Source organism: Eupeodes corollae, chromosome 1 (genome assembly GCF_945859685.1).
Source record: "Eupeodes corollae chromosome 1, idEupCoro1.1, whole genome shotgun sequence".
Classification (NCBI taxonomy): Eukaryota; Metazoa; Arthropoda; class Insecta; order Diptera; family Syrphidae; genus Eupeodes; species Eupeodes corollae.
This window is the reverse complement of record NC_079147.1, coordinates 128,064,463-128,078,984: the sequence shown is the minus strand read 5'-3', so window position 1 is coordinate 128,078,984 and position 14,522 is coordinate 128,064,463. Positions and strand designations below refer to the sequence as shown.

Below are 14,522 nucleotides of genomic sequence, written 5' to 3'. Positions count from 1 at the left end.
TTTGGTTTAATACATTAATTTAACAACATTATTCTCTAGAAACTTCCTTATACATTTTTATCTACGTAACAACCTGCCAAACTAAACACATACTATCGTACTTATTCATAAACCTATTTTCTTGAGTTGAGTATTTGACGTAAAATAGACGTCATTTGTAGATTTACAATAATTAAAAACCACACAATAATTATTTAATATGCTTACACTGTACCAATTTTAACATTCTTTCACACCCTAATATGAAAAAAAAATAACGTTGGCTTAAATAAATATTATTTTGTTTAATCGTGTGATAGTCAACATCTTAAGCATTGCGCTGTGAACGTTGACGATGCGTGCGTTGACACAAAATATTTATATGTTTTTATGATGTCACAGAGTCAACGCGTTGGCCCCTTAAGTTGATTGCTGAATTCTAGCTTAAGTCATGACTTAACTCCAAATACGAACCGACTTAAGTCCTTACAATTCAGCTTAATACACACCAACCTCCTTAATACTTACTTTTCTACATACCTACCGACCCACTACATTACAATAAAAAACAAAAAATAAAGTTAAAAAATACCTACATACATCGAATGTATTTGCTTTGGAAAAATTCAAAATATGGCAACGAAGCATTGTATCAAAACTTAAATTTGAAAACGTTGCTTTTAAATTTTCAGATTTCACAAAAATAGTCAAATGAATACAATTTTCTGCTAACAAATCCTTTGTATATGAAAACCATAGTACTCTTTATGGTGGAAGTCGAATAGGGCGGCATCTACATATTTTTTGTGAAATGTCTAGCGAAGACATTAATGGAGAAATCGATTGCAATAGAGAAAGACTATAGTGAATTAACGAAAGTCTGAGTGCGAAAGGAATACACATTTGTTTGTTTGTGTTTGTATTTTGGTTTGGTTATATTTTTATATACGCAATACGATAGACTTTCTATACAAAGATTATAAGACAAAAGCAGGTGAATTGCGATTTAGTGTAGGAAAGGAATTTTATATTCTTGGTTAAGATTTTATATTTTTGATGATTTGAGGATTGTATCAGGGAATTATAACTTGAACTATTATAGCAAGTTCACACAGGACTGTAGCGCCACCTTAAGTAAATTATAGGCAAGTAAATATGTAGGTATTGCATTGTTATGAATTAATAGGTAATAAATATTTGATCGCCTAAGCCTTTCTTACATAAAGCAGTTTAAATCTAAAAAGTCTTAGAACGATGTTTTTTTTTAATAAACAAATTTGTTTATTGATATTAAACTGAAAAGCTAGTTACACAATTATTGACAACTTATAGTGAAATAAAATATTTAGATTCATGTTAAATTTTGTACACGTATAAAAAGATAGTAAACATACTTCCTATTATCGCGTAATTTAAGGAAATTTTAGCTTGGACGTTTTTTAATGGTAGCGATTTTTTTAAATGGGATGAATAACTTTTAAAATCTTTTGTTTTAAAAATTAACACAAATAATTGAGTTTATAAAGTACCTATAGGTAGTTATAACTTCCATTCAAAAATGTGATTCAACGACAAATTTGGAAACAGTTTTACTTAAGTTCTTATGATATTATGCTATGTGTAGGTATTTTTACAATAGTTAGTTATCAAGGATGTAAGGAAATGCTTTCTTTTATTTTAGTAAACATACCCTGGCCCATTTTTAAGCTTACATAAACTTTGTGTGGATCTTTATTTTTAGAGAAATATTACACTTTGTAATTGTACTTACCTACATAAATTTGATGACTTTGTCTCAGTGGTAAGATATCTAAATTTTAGCATATGCATTTTTTTTCTTTCAGAGCAAATTTTTTAAATTTTTGGTAATTTTTCTATATATTTGGAATAAACATAAAGTTTTACTACTGTTTTGAAATATATGTACATAGGTACTAATAATAAAATTAAACTCCAGAGAAATTTACGAAAAAAAAACAAACACAAAATGTTTGTTTTTATTTTAAACTACATATTTATAAAAACTGTACCTAAATATCTACTAATCTCAAACAAATTGTTAAGTGCACGGATATTATCACTGTCCGGATACTAGTAGGAATTCCTTTTGAAATTTTATGAAATACCTTCTTACCTACCAATACCCTTTATATTTTAAATTTGAAATTAAACCCACATCCTGGAAAAAAATCACCTATCAATTGATATTTATCTACAAGAAAAAACTTTAAAGGTGAAGCAAATCTAATCTTCAAATATTGCAGAAAAACTTAGTGCCAAATAAAAATAAAATACCTACCAGCCAAAATATACATAACTATATCCAAACGTATAACTACCCCCATATTCTTCTTCTTTACAAAGATCTGCAAGACAAAAATCGCATCGTAGCTTTGAATACATAATACAAACCATATTGTGCATATATGTATGCATAAAGATCGTATACAAGGAGAAGAGCCTTATGAATGTAAATAAAAACAAAAATCGGTAAAAGATCCTTAACAGGTGATGTAAGCATACAAAAATTTCATTCATCCCCTTATTAGACACAATATTGAGACATTTTTGTTTACTTTGCCGTTTTCCATATAAAAGTCCATTGATATAAAGAAAAAACAAAAACAAATTCATTGGCCTTCATATGGAAGCTTTGTATATGAAAACATATACAAGGATAGACTCAAATAGAATGAAAGGAAATTGTGTAGACATTTTGGGTGGAAAAATAATTATCTCCCTTATTCTTCTGGCTGCTTATGGAGATGGAAATAATATTTGTCTCTCGCTCCCCCGAAATGTCTCCACTTTCGATACTAGCGCCAATGGCTCGGCAATAGGTCGCCCTAAGAAAATTTGCTCATGAGAGTACTATAGTTTTCATAATAATACAAAGGCAAATCTAAAACACATACAACTAAATGTATTGTGTATGCATATCTTCTATACATTGATAGCTATGAATAAAACAAATCTCAGGTAACGTTGGCAACGACTGATTTTTGTTTACATTTGAGTAATTTATTTTTTTTATTTATTTCAATATTTTTATACTTCCAGCCGCTCTTAGATTCCACTCTAATTGTCGTACAGGCAGCGCCCCCATGGTCCGCCTTTCGTACCAAAATTTTGTGTTTCATGATATTACTACTCAAATTAAAATAAAAAGTACTATCATGAAGAGGAACGAACGAAGCGACGTTTGGGCAAACGTCAATCCTTGTATATTAATTTGAATAGTACCTACTATCAAGAGGAAGGAACGCTCGACCTGACATCTTCTTACGACTTCCTAAACAATTCGTTCTACATGTTTTGCATGTGGAATCTATTGAGGTGGGGGCAAAAATGAGTGAAAATTCCAATATAAAAAAGAGGCTGGGATGCGACCCACACTGATAACTTCCCATCCCGTCTGTCGATTTGTCTTGCTTAAAAGTTTGTCTTTATGTACTCGTATCAATTTTTACCAAATTTGGGTACTCTTTTTGTAGATTTTATTTTTTATATGAAAAAACGGACTGTTGGATTTTTATATAAAAATTACTGAATATCGAAAACAATATTTTCTGTGAAATAAAATAAATTTCAAGCCAATATTTTTAAGTTTTGAAAAGATATTTGAGTCGAAAGTAAATTTTTACGAAGTTTTAGTATTGTTTTTTTTTTTTTTTTTTTTTGAGTTTTATTTTTTGTAACAAAAACTGTCAATTCAATTTTTTTTTTAAATTTTACCAACAATATTTCTTATGAGATAAAATTACTTTAAAGCCAATACTTAAAATTTTTAAATAGATATTTGAGTCAAAAATCAATTTTTACCAACTTTTATACATTTTTTTTAGGTTTTTATTTTTTGTAAAAAAACTGTCAATTTTATTTTTTTCAAACTTTAATTGTATGTTGACAACAAGATTCTTTGAAAGATAAAAGTCAATTAAAGCCAATATCTCAAAGTTTTGAAAAGATATTTGAGTCGAAAATCAATTTTTACCAACTTTTATAATTTTTTTTTAGGTTTTTATTTTTTGTAAAAAAACTGTCAATTCGATTTTCTTCAAACTTTAATTGTATGCTGACAACAAGATTATTTGAAAGATAAAAGTAAATAAAAGCCAATATCTCAAAGTTTTGAAAAGATATTTGAGTCGAAAATCAATTTTTACCAACTTTTATAATTTTTTTTTAGGTTTTTATTTTTTGTAAAAAAAACTGTCAATTCGATTTTTTTCAAACTTTAATTGTATGTTGACAACAAGATTTTTTGAAAGATAAAAGTAAATTAAAGCCAATATCTCAAAGATTTGAAAAGATATTCAAGTCGAAAATCAATTTTTACCAACTTTTATAAATTTTTTTTTAGGTTTTTATTTTTTGTAAAAAAACTGTCAATTCGATTTTTTTCAAAATTTTTCAGAATGTTGAAAACAATATTTCTTATAAGATAAAATAAGTTTGAAGCCTAAATTTAATGTTTTTGAAAAGATATTTGAGTCGATATTCAATTTTTACGAACTTTGAGTAATGTTTTTTTTAGATTTTTATTTTTTTTTTTTAAAAACTGTCAATTCAATTTTTCTCAAAATTTCATCAGATGTCAAAAACATTATTCTTCGTTGCACAAAATTGTTTTAGAGATAAAATTATATTTCTGTCGTAAAATTTTGGAGGTGACAAATTTTTTTTTTCAGTTTTATTGATTTAAAAAAAAAAACCGTTATATTGATTTTTTTCAAAAAATATACCTGTTTGGTATCACGTTACAATCTATTATATTAAATTTAATTCAAGTCTCTAGCGTTTTTGGTTCGTAAGATATTTAGGGTTAACCAAAATGTTCACCTTTTTTTCAAACTGCTATGGTAAAAAAACCACCCACGCAATTTTCTTGAGAGCCCTTTTTGCATCTTTCTGCCTTTTTATCTGTATAACAAAATTTATTTGAAGTCGATATCTCTTCTGGTTCTTGAGCTATGGACGACGAAAAAAACGTCGCGAACGTACGGACGTACGGACGTACAAACGTACGTACACACGCACGCACAATCATCTTTCTAAAAATCTTTTATTTCGACTCTAGGGACCTTGAAACGTCGAGAAATGTCAAAATGTTCAATTTGACAAATCGGACCCATTACAATAATTTCCTATGGGAAGTTAATAATAAATTTCCAGATTATCAAAAAAACAGAAGATAGAGAAGAATGTATACAAATTCAGTGAAAGTTCGAGGGAGTCAATAAAAATAAGTTTTTGTTATAATTTATTTCTTATATTTTGTATAATTTGTTTTTTTGATTGGCAATGAAATCATTTAAAAAAAAAAACACACAACAAACAATAGAAGAAAAATTAGAATATAAACTTTTTGTGGTTGCCAATTAGAAAAATGAAGGTTTTCCCCATTTTTTCGAATCATTTTCAAATGAGACAAATATTTTTAAACCATGTTAATAATAGTGCGAACATTTTTAACCTAATATAGGAATAATGGGTCCGATTTGTCAAATTGAAAATGTTGTCTGTGCTTGCGTGTGTACGTTCGCGACGTTTTTTCGTCGTCCATAGCTCAAGAACCAGTAGAGATATGGACTTGAAATAAATTTTGTTATACAGATAATAATGTAGAAAGATGCAAAAAGGGCTCTCAAGAAAATTGCGTGGGTGGTTTTTCTGACATAGTTATTTGAAAAAAAAAGTAAATATTTTGGTAAACCCGAAAATTTTACGAACAAAAAATGATTTTATCTCCAAATCAATTGTATGTAACGAAAAATAAAGTTTTTGACATCTGGTAAAATTAATCTTGTTTAAAATTCAAAAGTTAAGTAATTAATTGGAATGGGAAGTTATCAGTGTGGGTTGCATCCCAGCCGCTATATTAAAAATATTTTATCGTAAGCAACATTTTCAATCAAAAAGAAAACTTAATTATTAAAATTTGCTAATAACGCATAGAGCCTTAAAGGCTATTGTCATCTCTTAACTTAAGCAAAATTAATAATTTCCAAAACCGACTATGGGTACAAGTTATTTCAAGAAACAGCAGTAAGCTTTTAATTTATCGTTTACGATTAAATTTATTTTGGTGCTTACGATAAAAATATGCGGGAAGAGCTCGATATATTCATGTTCAAATCACAGCTTTAATGGTCACTTATTTAAAAACTCTTTTTAGTTGATTTGATGTTAGCACCATAAAAATAAATCAATAGTAATTGAGGTGAAAATTAAAATTGACAAAGATTAAGTTAGATATAAAAAATTAATTTAATTTTGATTTGAAATTTGATGTGCATTTCTTCAATGTTAAGGTTTTTTAATCTTTATTCCTTAATTAAATTCCTTAAAATAAGAATGTCATTTTTGTAACGTGATTACTTAAATAATTAATTACACCTGACAAACCAAAGCCATTTGTCCTTTTTCCTAAGAACGCAAGAATTAAGAAGAAGATAGTGTAGTAATCTTTAGCTATTTGTCCGTTTTTTGAAACAACCAAAATGAGGGTAAGGAAAATAGTAGGTTCTTAAACTAATTTTGTTACCTTTTTGGTTTAATATATTTTTATTTAACTTCCTTCAATTTTTATCTACGCAACAACCTGCCAACCTAAACAAATACTATCGTACTTATTCATATACCTATTTTAACTCCAAAAGGATAAATATATAGAAAATATGTTTTAAAATAGGTAAACATGCATAAATTCTCATTTTTTCCAATTTTAACATAGTTGTTTCGCACTGCAAAATATTAAAGAAAAAAGTCTGAAGCTACTATTAGGAGGTCAACGTAAACGGTCAACGCGTTGACTCTTTGACGTAAAATAGACGTCATTTGTAGATCTACAATAATTAAAAACCACACAACAATTATGTAATATGCTTATACTGTACCAATTTTAACATTCTTTCACACCCTAATATGAAACAAAATAAAAATAACGTTGGATTAAATAAATATTATTTTGTCTAATCGTGTGATAATCAACTACTTAAGCATTGACGCTGTGAACGTTGACGGTGCGTGCGTTGATACAGAATATTTATATGGTTTTATGACGTCACAGAGCCAACGCGTTGGCCCTTTAAATTGATTGTTTAATTCTAGCTTGAGTCATCATCATCAACTCCAATTACGAAATGACTTAAGTCCTAACAATGCAGCTTAATACACACCAACCTCCTTAATACTTAGCTTTCTACATACCTACATAACCCACCCACTCCTTAACATTACATTACAATAAAAAAAAAAAAACAAATTTAAAAAATACCTACATCGAATCGAATGTATTTACTATGGAAAATTTCAAAATATGGCAACGTAGCAAAACTTAAATTTGAAAACGTTGCTTTTAAATTTTCAGATTTCACAAAAATAGAAAATCTGATAGGTATGAATAAAACAAATCTCAGGTAACGTTGGCAACGACTGATTTTTGTTTACATTTGAGTAATTTATTTTATTTATTTATTTCAATATTTTTATACTTCCAGTCGCTCTTAGATTCCACACCAAATTTTCGTACACACAGCGCCCTCATGGTCCGCCTTTCGTACCAAAATTTTCTGTTCCATGATAATACTATTCAGTTTATATACAAAGCGTCAATGAACTAAATATGCAAAGTTTGTGGAGAATTTTAAATGGGGGAAATTTGGAGACAATTTGATAATTCAAAACAAAAAATGTATACAAAAGTAGCTATGGTTGGAGGGAGACAATAAAGACACATTTTTTGTTTATTTATTTATGTATTATGTACAGAGCAAAAATAAAAACAAATACCAATAAGCCAAATAGCAAATTCAAATTTAAATATTGTAACTGTTGTCTGTTAGCCGATTGTCGATGTATGAAACCCAAATACGTTAAAATACGTATATTTTCAAAACAAAAAGGAAGTAGGTAAAATGTTTTTGTTTTTCTTAGGTATAAATGTACATATGTATCTACATTTATGTATATTTGATCAAATGAAATTAGGAATTATTGTTATTGAAATGAAAAGAATACGCTATGGATATAGTATATTTAAAAAGAAGACAGATATAAGTCAATGGCGGATTAGGGGCGCTGTAGGGGTGATGACTTTATTCCAATCGCGCAGCGGAAAATCTTTATTTTTTGATAAATGAACGATCCTTGGAGCTCATACAGTTAAGTTGCATAAAAAAGACTTTATCTAAAGATTTTTAAGTAATTTAGTGATATTCACCAAAAAGCGATTTGCTGTCAAAAACAACTAAAATACCTACTTATTTTCAATTTAGGAAAAATATAAATTATTTTCTTAAGGTCTTTTCTAAGGTTCTTAAGAAGAAACCTTGAATAAGAGATCGCTAATTGCTTTTAATTTTCTGAAACTCGTCTTCAGATCCATCTTATTTTTTTTTTTTGTTAAGCAAATAAATATTGTAAGACATTCTTAATCTACTTTTTGAAGTGAATTTGATTTGAAAGCTCTAAAACTAACATTTAAACACGAATATCAAGAATATAAATGTGCCAAGGACAGCAAAAGTAACACTTTCGTTGAACTAATGGCAAATTGAAAAACATAACAAACGTTTCTATCTATTAATTTAATAGTAATAACTGAAGTGAAAAGTCATTCTGCACTTTTTCAGTGCCATACTTAAGTTTCTCCCCAACTTACTCACTTACCTTAATTTGTTTCTATTTAATTTCTAGACAAAATATGTGCTTTAATGCACGTTCTTCCTTAAATTTAAAAACCAGACATTTCTCTCTACCATTTTCAAATTTTGTTGACTCTTTTAAGATTAAAATATTGTCAAAAGATTCACGCAAAACAGTCATTTTTAACTTGACATACGAAGTATTGTAATCGGTCCGTTTTGTGTTTGCCGTTTCAAGGAATCTAAATAAAAAAATTTTAGAGAGATATATGTACGTACGGATGTACGTACGTACATACGTACGTTCGGGAAGCTTTTTTCGTCGACCATATCTCAAAAACCAGTAGAGATGTCGACTTCAAATTAAGTTTGTTATGCAGATACATAATAACACAGAAAGTTGCAGATAGGACTCCAACAAAAATTGAGCACGTGTTTTTTCATCATTATTATATTATATAATGTGTTGTGATACCAAACTGATACAATGTTGTGACAAATTTAACTAACCGTTTTTTTTATAAATAAACAAAACAAATAAAAAAAATAACAATTGTAAAACCAAGTATTTTATAAACATAAAATGATATAAAAAATCTCTAAAGTTATTGTATGCAACGAATTACGTATGAAAGAATTACGTTTTCGGCATCTGGTATAATTTTAATAAAAATCGAAGATTGTTGGTAACTTTTAGTTAATTTTTAGAAATTTTTTTTAATTTATAGAAAAAAAACATGAAAACCTACAAAAACAAAACAAATTATAAATGGTTGTTTACTTAAGTATTGAAAGACCAGAGGACAAGAAAAATATTGACTTTAAATTATTTATCTTACACAAAATATTTTTATAAATATTTTGTAAAAGGTTTAATTAGTGTGTGTCTTTTTATTATTATTACTTTAGTCATAATTATTAACTTTCAACATTAAACTATTTTAATCGTTGGATAAATAAGTCAAATAAGAATATCGTTCATGGATCAATTTTTCGGAAAATTAAATTGCCTTCAACTTGGTAAAATTAAAAAAAAAAGATCTAATTGACACCAATTCAACAAAACTAAAAAACACAACTAACAATTGGTTAGTTTTTTTGCTTCGAATATTTCGAGGACAGTCGAAACTATATTGTCTTCAAATGTAATTTTTTTAATACAAAATACTGTTGATAACATTTATTAAAACTTTTAGAAAAAGTTAACCTTAAGTTTTCTATATACATTACATACATGTGTATGTGTGTACCTATAATACTAATAAAATAACTATGCTCACAAAAATATACGCAACACGAACAACCTATGATAAAAATGTAGCTATATCTATACCTACATGTGCATAGGTACAAATTTATAAACATTATCCAATTAGTGTTTTCAAATTTGTACCTACATACATACATTTCCAACTTACTAGTAACACAAATTTTACCTTCCTCCTACAACTGACTCCCTACCTAACGTATTGTTTCTTTCCAAAAAATGAAAAGAAAAAAACAACAAAAATCTATTGCCTATATTTAAATATGCAACTATGTATGTAGAATATTCAAAATTTGACAACATTGTAGGTATTGAAAAAATTTGAATTATTTTAGATTTCATAAATTTGAAAATTTGAAATCAAATCCAACAAAACCAAACATACATAGTTCAATACATATGAATATCTCCATGACACCAAACAAAAAAAAACGTAAACAAATATATTGTTTTTTTGTTTCCCTTACTCCCTTGGTTTCTTACAAGAGTGAAAATAATACAACCAACTCTTTTCCTCAACTTTGTTTTCGCTTTAACTTCTGTAACTTCTGCCTGTCAACCATCAATGAACTAAAAATTAATATTCCATAAGAGTTCTATATCTATAGTTTGTATATACAAAGCTTATAAGCAATAAGTGTCGCCATCTAGAGCAGGATCTGCCCGGTGTCCCTTCTATTTGTAATTGTCAAAAACACTCATGAGTGTTTTTAGTAATTTTTCAATGGCATGACATAAGTAACTATGATTTGTGTGGTTACACAAAGATGATTGAAGAGGTGTATATTGCAAGGGGACGTACTTTAGCTGCTTAGCTCCTATGAGATATGCGAAAATGTTCACTTTACACGAGTAACTTGTTATAGCATATAACGCCCCAACTTAGACGTAACCATCGCAATTTACAACACTATTTTCATTCATCAGTTTGTCTCAGATACTCAAATTATAATTTTAACCAACTATTAAAAACCATGTTTACGGATCTGACAATAAAATACACACATTCTGTTTCAATTTTAAATAAATTATAAGATATAAATGTGAACAAAATTGATTGCAAATTTAGCTGGAGGTGTTAGCTTAATGCATTTTTTGTTTAACTTTTATTTTGCACTTTTATAGATTAAGCACTGATTTGCAGTGTCAAACGCATATGATTTTGTTTAAGAAAAAAAGAAATATATGTTTTTTTCGTGTACAAAAATTTTTTTAATGGTCTGCTGTGGTAAATGTGAAGTCTTTATGTTATTTGTTGCTATAGATGCTCGCCCTGCTTCCCCTACACTGTTAGACAACACGGGCCATCCTGCCCCCGATCACTCAACGCAGGTAAATACTCTTTCTAACTTACCCATAATTTCTTTTTAAGCATTTACAATCATTTTGAATTGGAATATTCCTTCAGTTTTTGACTAGCAAAACTAAGATATTTTTACTTGCAATTTAAAACTTCTATCCTTTAGTTTATAAACACAATTTGGATTTTTGTTCTACAGTATTACATGTATTACATTTTTTAAAAATATAAGTTTCGTTTTTGTTTTGTATTGCTGTACCTACTTTCTAGTTGTTGCTCTGTGTTTTAAATATAAACATTTAAAAAAAAACATTAATTGTGCTTAATACATATTTTAATAACTAATTATTTCTCTTTTAAGTAACCTTTTTAAACACATGGTTATTAGTAGAGTATATGAAATGTATATAAATGTATAATGTTGACATTCTGACGAAATTATTTTGCCTATAGCTTTAATCTTTATGTTAACGTTTAATTAAACATTTACATTCTTTACTTATAGTTATGATTTTTTCCATAAATGGTTGTTTCTGTGATATAATATAATTTTTAGTTTAAATGTTTGGTTTGGTATATTACTTAAACACACCTCTCATCCAACCAATACTGCCACTTATGTACATGTATACCTCCCTAAAGTTAATGCACAAAATACCTGTCATGAAGTGCATTAGCTTTAACATCTTTAAGACCAAACATGCGTGCATTCCGTATAAGTTTCTTTAAAAATATTTCTATTTTGCAACGTTGGAAAGTGCACGTTTGCAAATACATTCAATTCATAGATATATAAAATAATATGTTTGCTTGAATTATCCAGATCTTATTTCCCGTTCCAAGGAATGGGTTTTTACATTTGCTCATTGTTAATTCAAACCTTAAAGTTGATCCATTCAGTAGGCCCCATACCCAATTGAAATTTTAAGCAGCTTAGCTTTTATAAAATATACATATATGCAAGTGTTTTGAAATCGTGGTTGAAAATACATATATTTTTGTAGTTTCACATTTTGTTTATTAAAAAAAATGTTTAAAAAAGCTTTAAAACTTTAAATTCATATCATTCATACAGCCCTAATTTGAATATTTCAAATACTCAAAATTATTTTGCTGAAACAAAACTTATTTGTGTATTAAAGTTCAACATACGAGCTTATGTCACAGTTAATGCTGAGGAAGAATTAGAACATAAGCGTTTATATTGAACTTAAATATTAAAGTTTCGTATCAACAAACGGTTTTAAATAAGTTATTCTAATACATTCATATTCATTTTCATAGGTGATAACGGGAGCCGGAGGGATGAGCGCCGATGGCAATAACGCGATATATCAACAATATTCATCTTCAAATCAGAAACAACAAGACTTTACTTCTCAACAATATCAACAGCAATCTATACCGACATCACAGGCTTCTGGGGGTGGTCTTTTCTCTGGAGCAACAAGCTTACTTTCTGGCGCTACACAGGCTGCCACAGGAGGACTTTTTGGTTCGAAACCTAAAATGGATTCAAAAGTTCCACCCAATACTGAACAGCCAATGCAGCAACAGTCACAAGGGCTTGGAGGGATATTTGGTGGAGGAAACCAGCAACAACAAAATGAACAACAGTATACCCAGCAAAATATTCAACAAAATCCTCAAGAGCAGCAGCCCGGTCAAGTTCCAGGATTTATGTCAAAATTGAATGTCATGGCTGCTGCTGCTCCAGGGGGTGAAATGCTGTCAAAAGCAAAAGATTCCATTTTTGGAAAATTTGGATTTGGTAAATAACCCTGGACATTACACAGTTCTGATTTTTTTAAAGCTGCTATTTAAGATAAAATTAGCAAATACATATAATAAAGATTTGATAAACATGTAATATAAATAATTCTTCTCTGAATAAGCATAGGTTTGTTTCTTTTAAGACCAAAAGAGATTGCACGAAAAAAACGATGTAGTGTCTAAACAATTATTAATAACATATTTACCATTAAAAAATGTAATAAAAACTACCTACTGCACTCCATGGAGAAAAAATGGATGCTTAGTTTAAGTGAAAAGAAATACTGTCTAAAGGATGCTTCTTTTTTTATAATCATGTCGTTTTGTCGTCCATCTTCGTGCTTGCAAACAAATAGCTAGTAGGCAAAAGAAAATATAAATCGATTGTCTATGAAAGATAAAGATACGTTATTTCTATGTACATTCGTAAACATTAATAAATATTAGAATAACTACAAAATTAAATAATATAAATATGTACATAGATATGAAATATTATAAAACTAAAAATGGCAGAAAAGTAAATGTAGGATTTCATGAATTAATGTTGCTTATAGAGCGGGTTCCACAGTTCTAGCCATATAAGGCAACCATTTGTTATTGAGGTCACTTTAAGGAGATACAATTATTTGGTAATCTTATCGCTTTCGCTTCCTTTATGTGAGTTATGATGGTTTTAATGATCTTAATATTTATTTCTTTAAGTGGTTTTTACTTTGGCAAATTTTACTTGGCTCTCAATTTTTGTATTTTGCTGTTAACTATTTTTTCCGTTTTAAGTAATATTTTTTTAATTGCCCCTCCCGCTTAAACGGGGGAAGATAGACCCCCTCCCACACTAAAAAATGCTTGTTTTTAACTGTTCTTGAAAAATCCTTTGTAATATTTTAAATTGCGTAAAATATTTTTCTAAGATACTGATACAAAAGTACAGAACTTTATAACTTGAAAAGAGAGCGAAAACAATAACATTACTTCACAAGTCTTTTGGCTTAAAATCACCGCAACAAAATATGGCTGTCATCTGAGGAGATGATTGTGAAACACCCTGTACATGTATGTGCGTATGTAATTAATTATTTTATACTTCTTGAATGCAATTTGTCATTTTTTTAGTTTTGATTTCCAAAACTAATAACTGCAATACAAAATGTAAGGAACTAAACCTTAAAATGTACTAAATAATAAATTTTTGTATTTGAAATCAATTAAATCTAATTTCAAAAGTTGAACATAAGAAAGTAGAAGTATAAGGTAAACATTTTAATTTGATTGTATAATAAGATTTAATCTTTTTATTTATAAGTATGTTGAACTGAGTAGACTAATATTAAAGTTTCAAACTTTGTAAGTCTTAGTCCCTTTGAATGTATCTGATATTAAAGCTCATAATAAAACTAGCCATCTTCTTTGTTAAATATTAATATTTTCTGTTTATACTTACACACATAATTCCGAGACAAAATTATTTGTGATCTGCATTCAGAAAAGAACCTAATTTTATGTAATAAATTCTTAACATTTTCATGTTGTGTTGTAAAGCATGAAACTGGAA

At 28.3% G+C, this 14,522-nt stretch overlaps 1 protein-coding gene across 2 annotated transcripts in view; it reads left to right on the top strand.

Moving 5' to 3' along the window:
• LOC129954041 (peripheral-type benzodiazepine receptor-associated protein 1-like) overlaps nucleotides 1-14,522 on the top strand; it is a 134,050-nt gene extending 119,528 nt beyond the window's left edge. For both annotated transcript variants that reach the window (XM_056067672.1, XM_056067671.1), the window contains 2 exons: nucleotides 11,159-11,226; nucleotides 12,479-14,522. In XM_056067672.1, coding sequence (XP_055923647.1) covers nucleotides 11,159-11,226; nucleotides 12,479-12,973 — 563 coding nt within the window. In that variant the 3' untranslated portion in view covers nucleotides 12,974-14,522. The remainder of the gene's footprint in view (nucleotides 1-11,158; nucleotides 11,227-12,478) is intronic.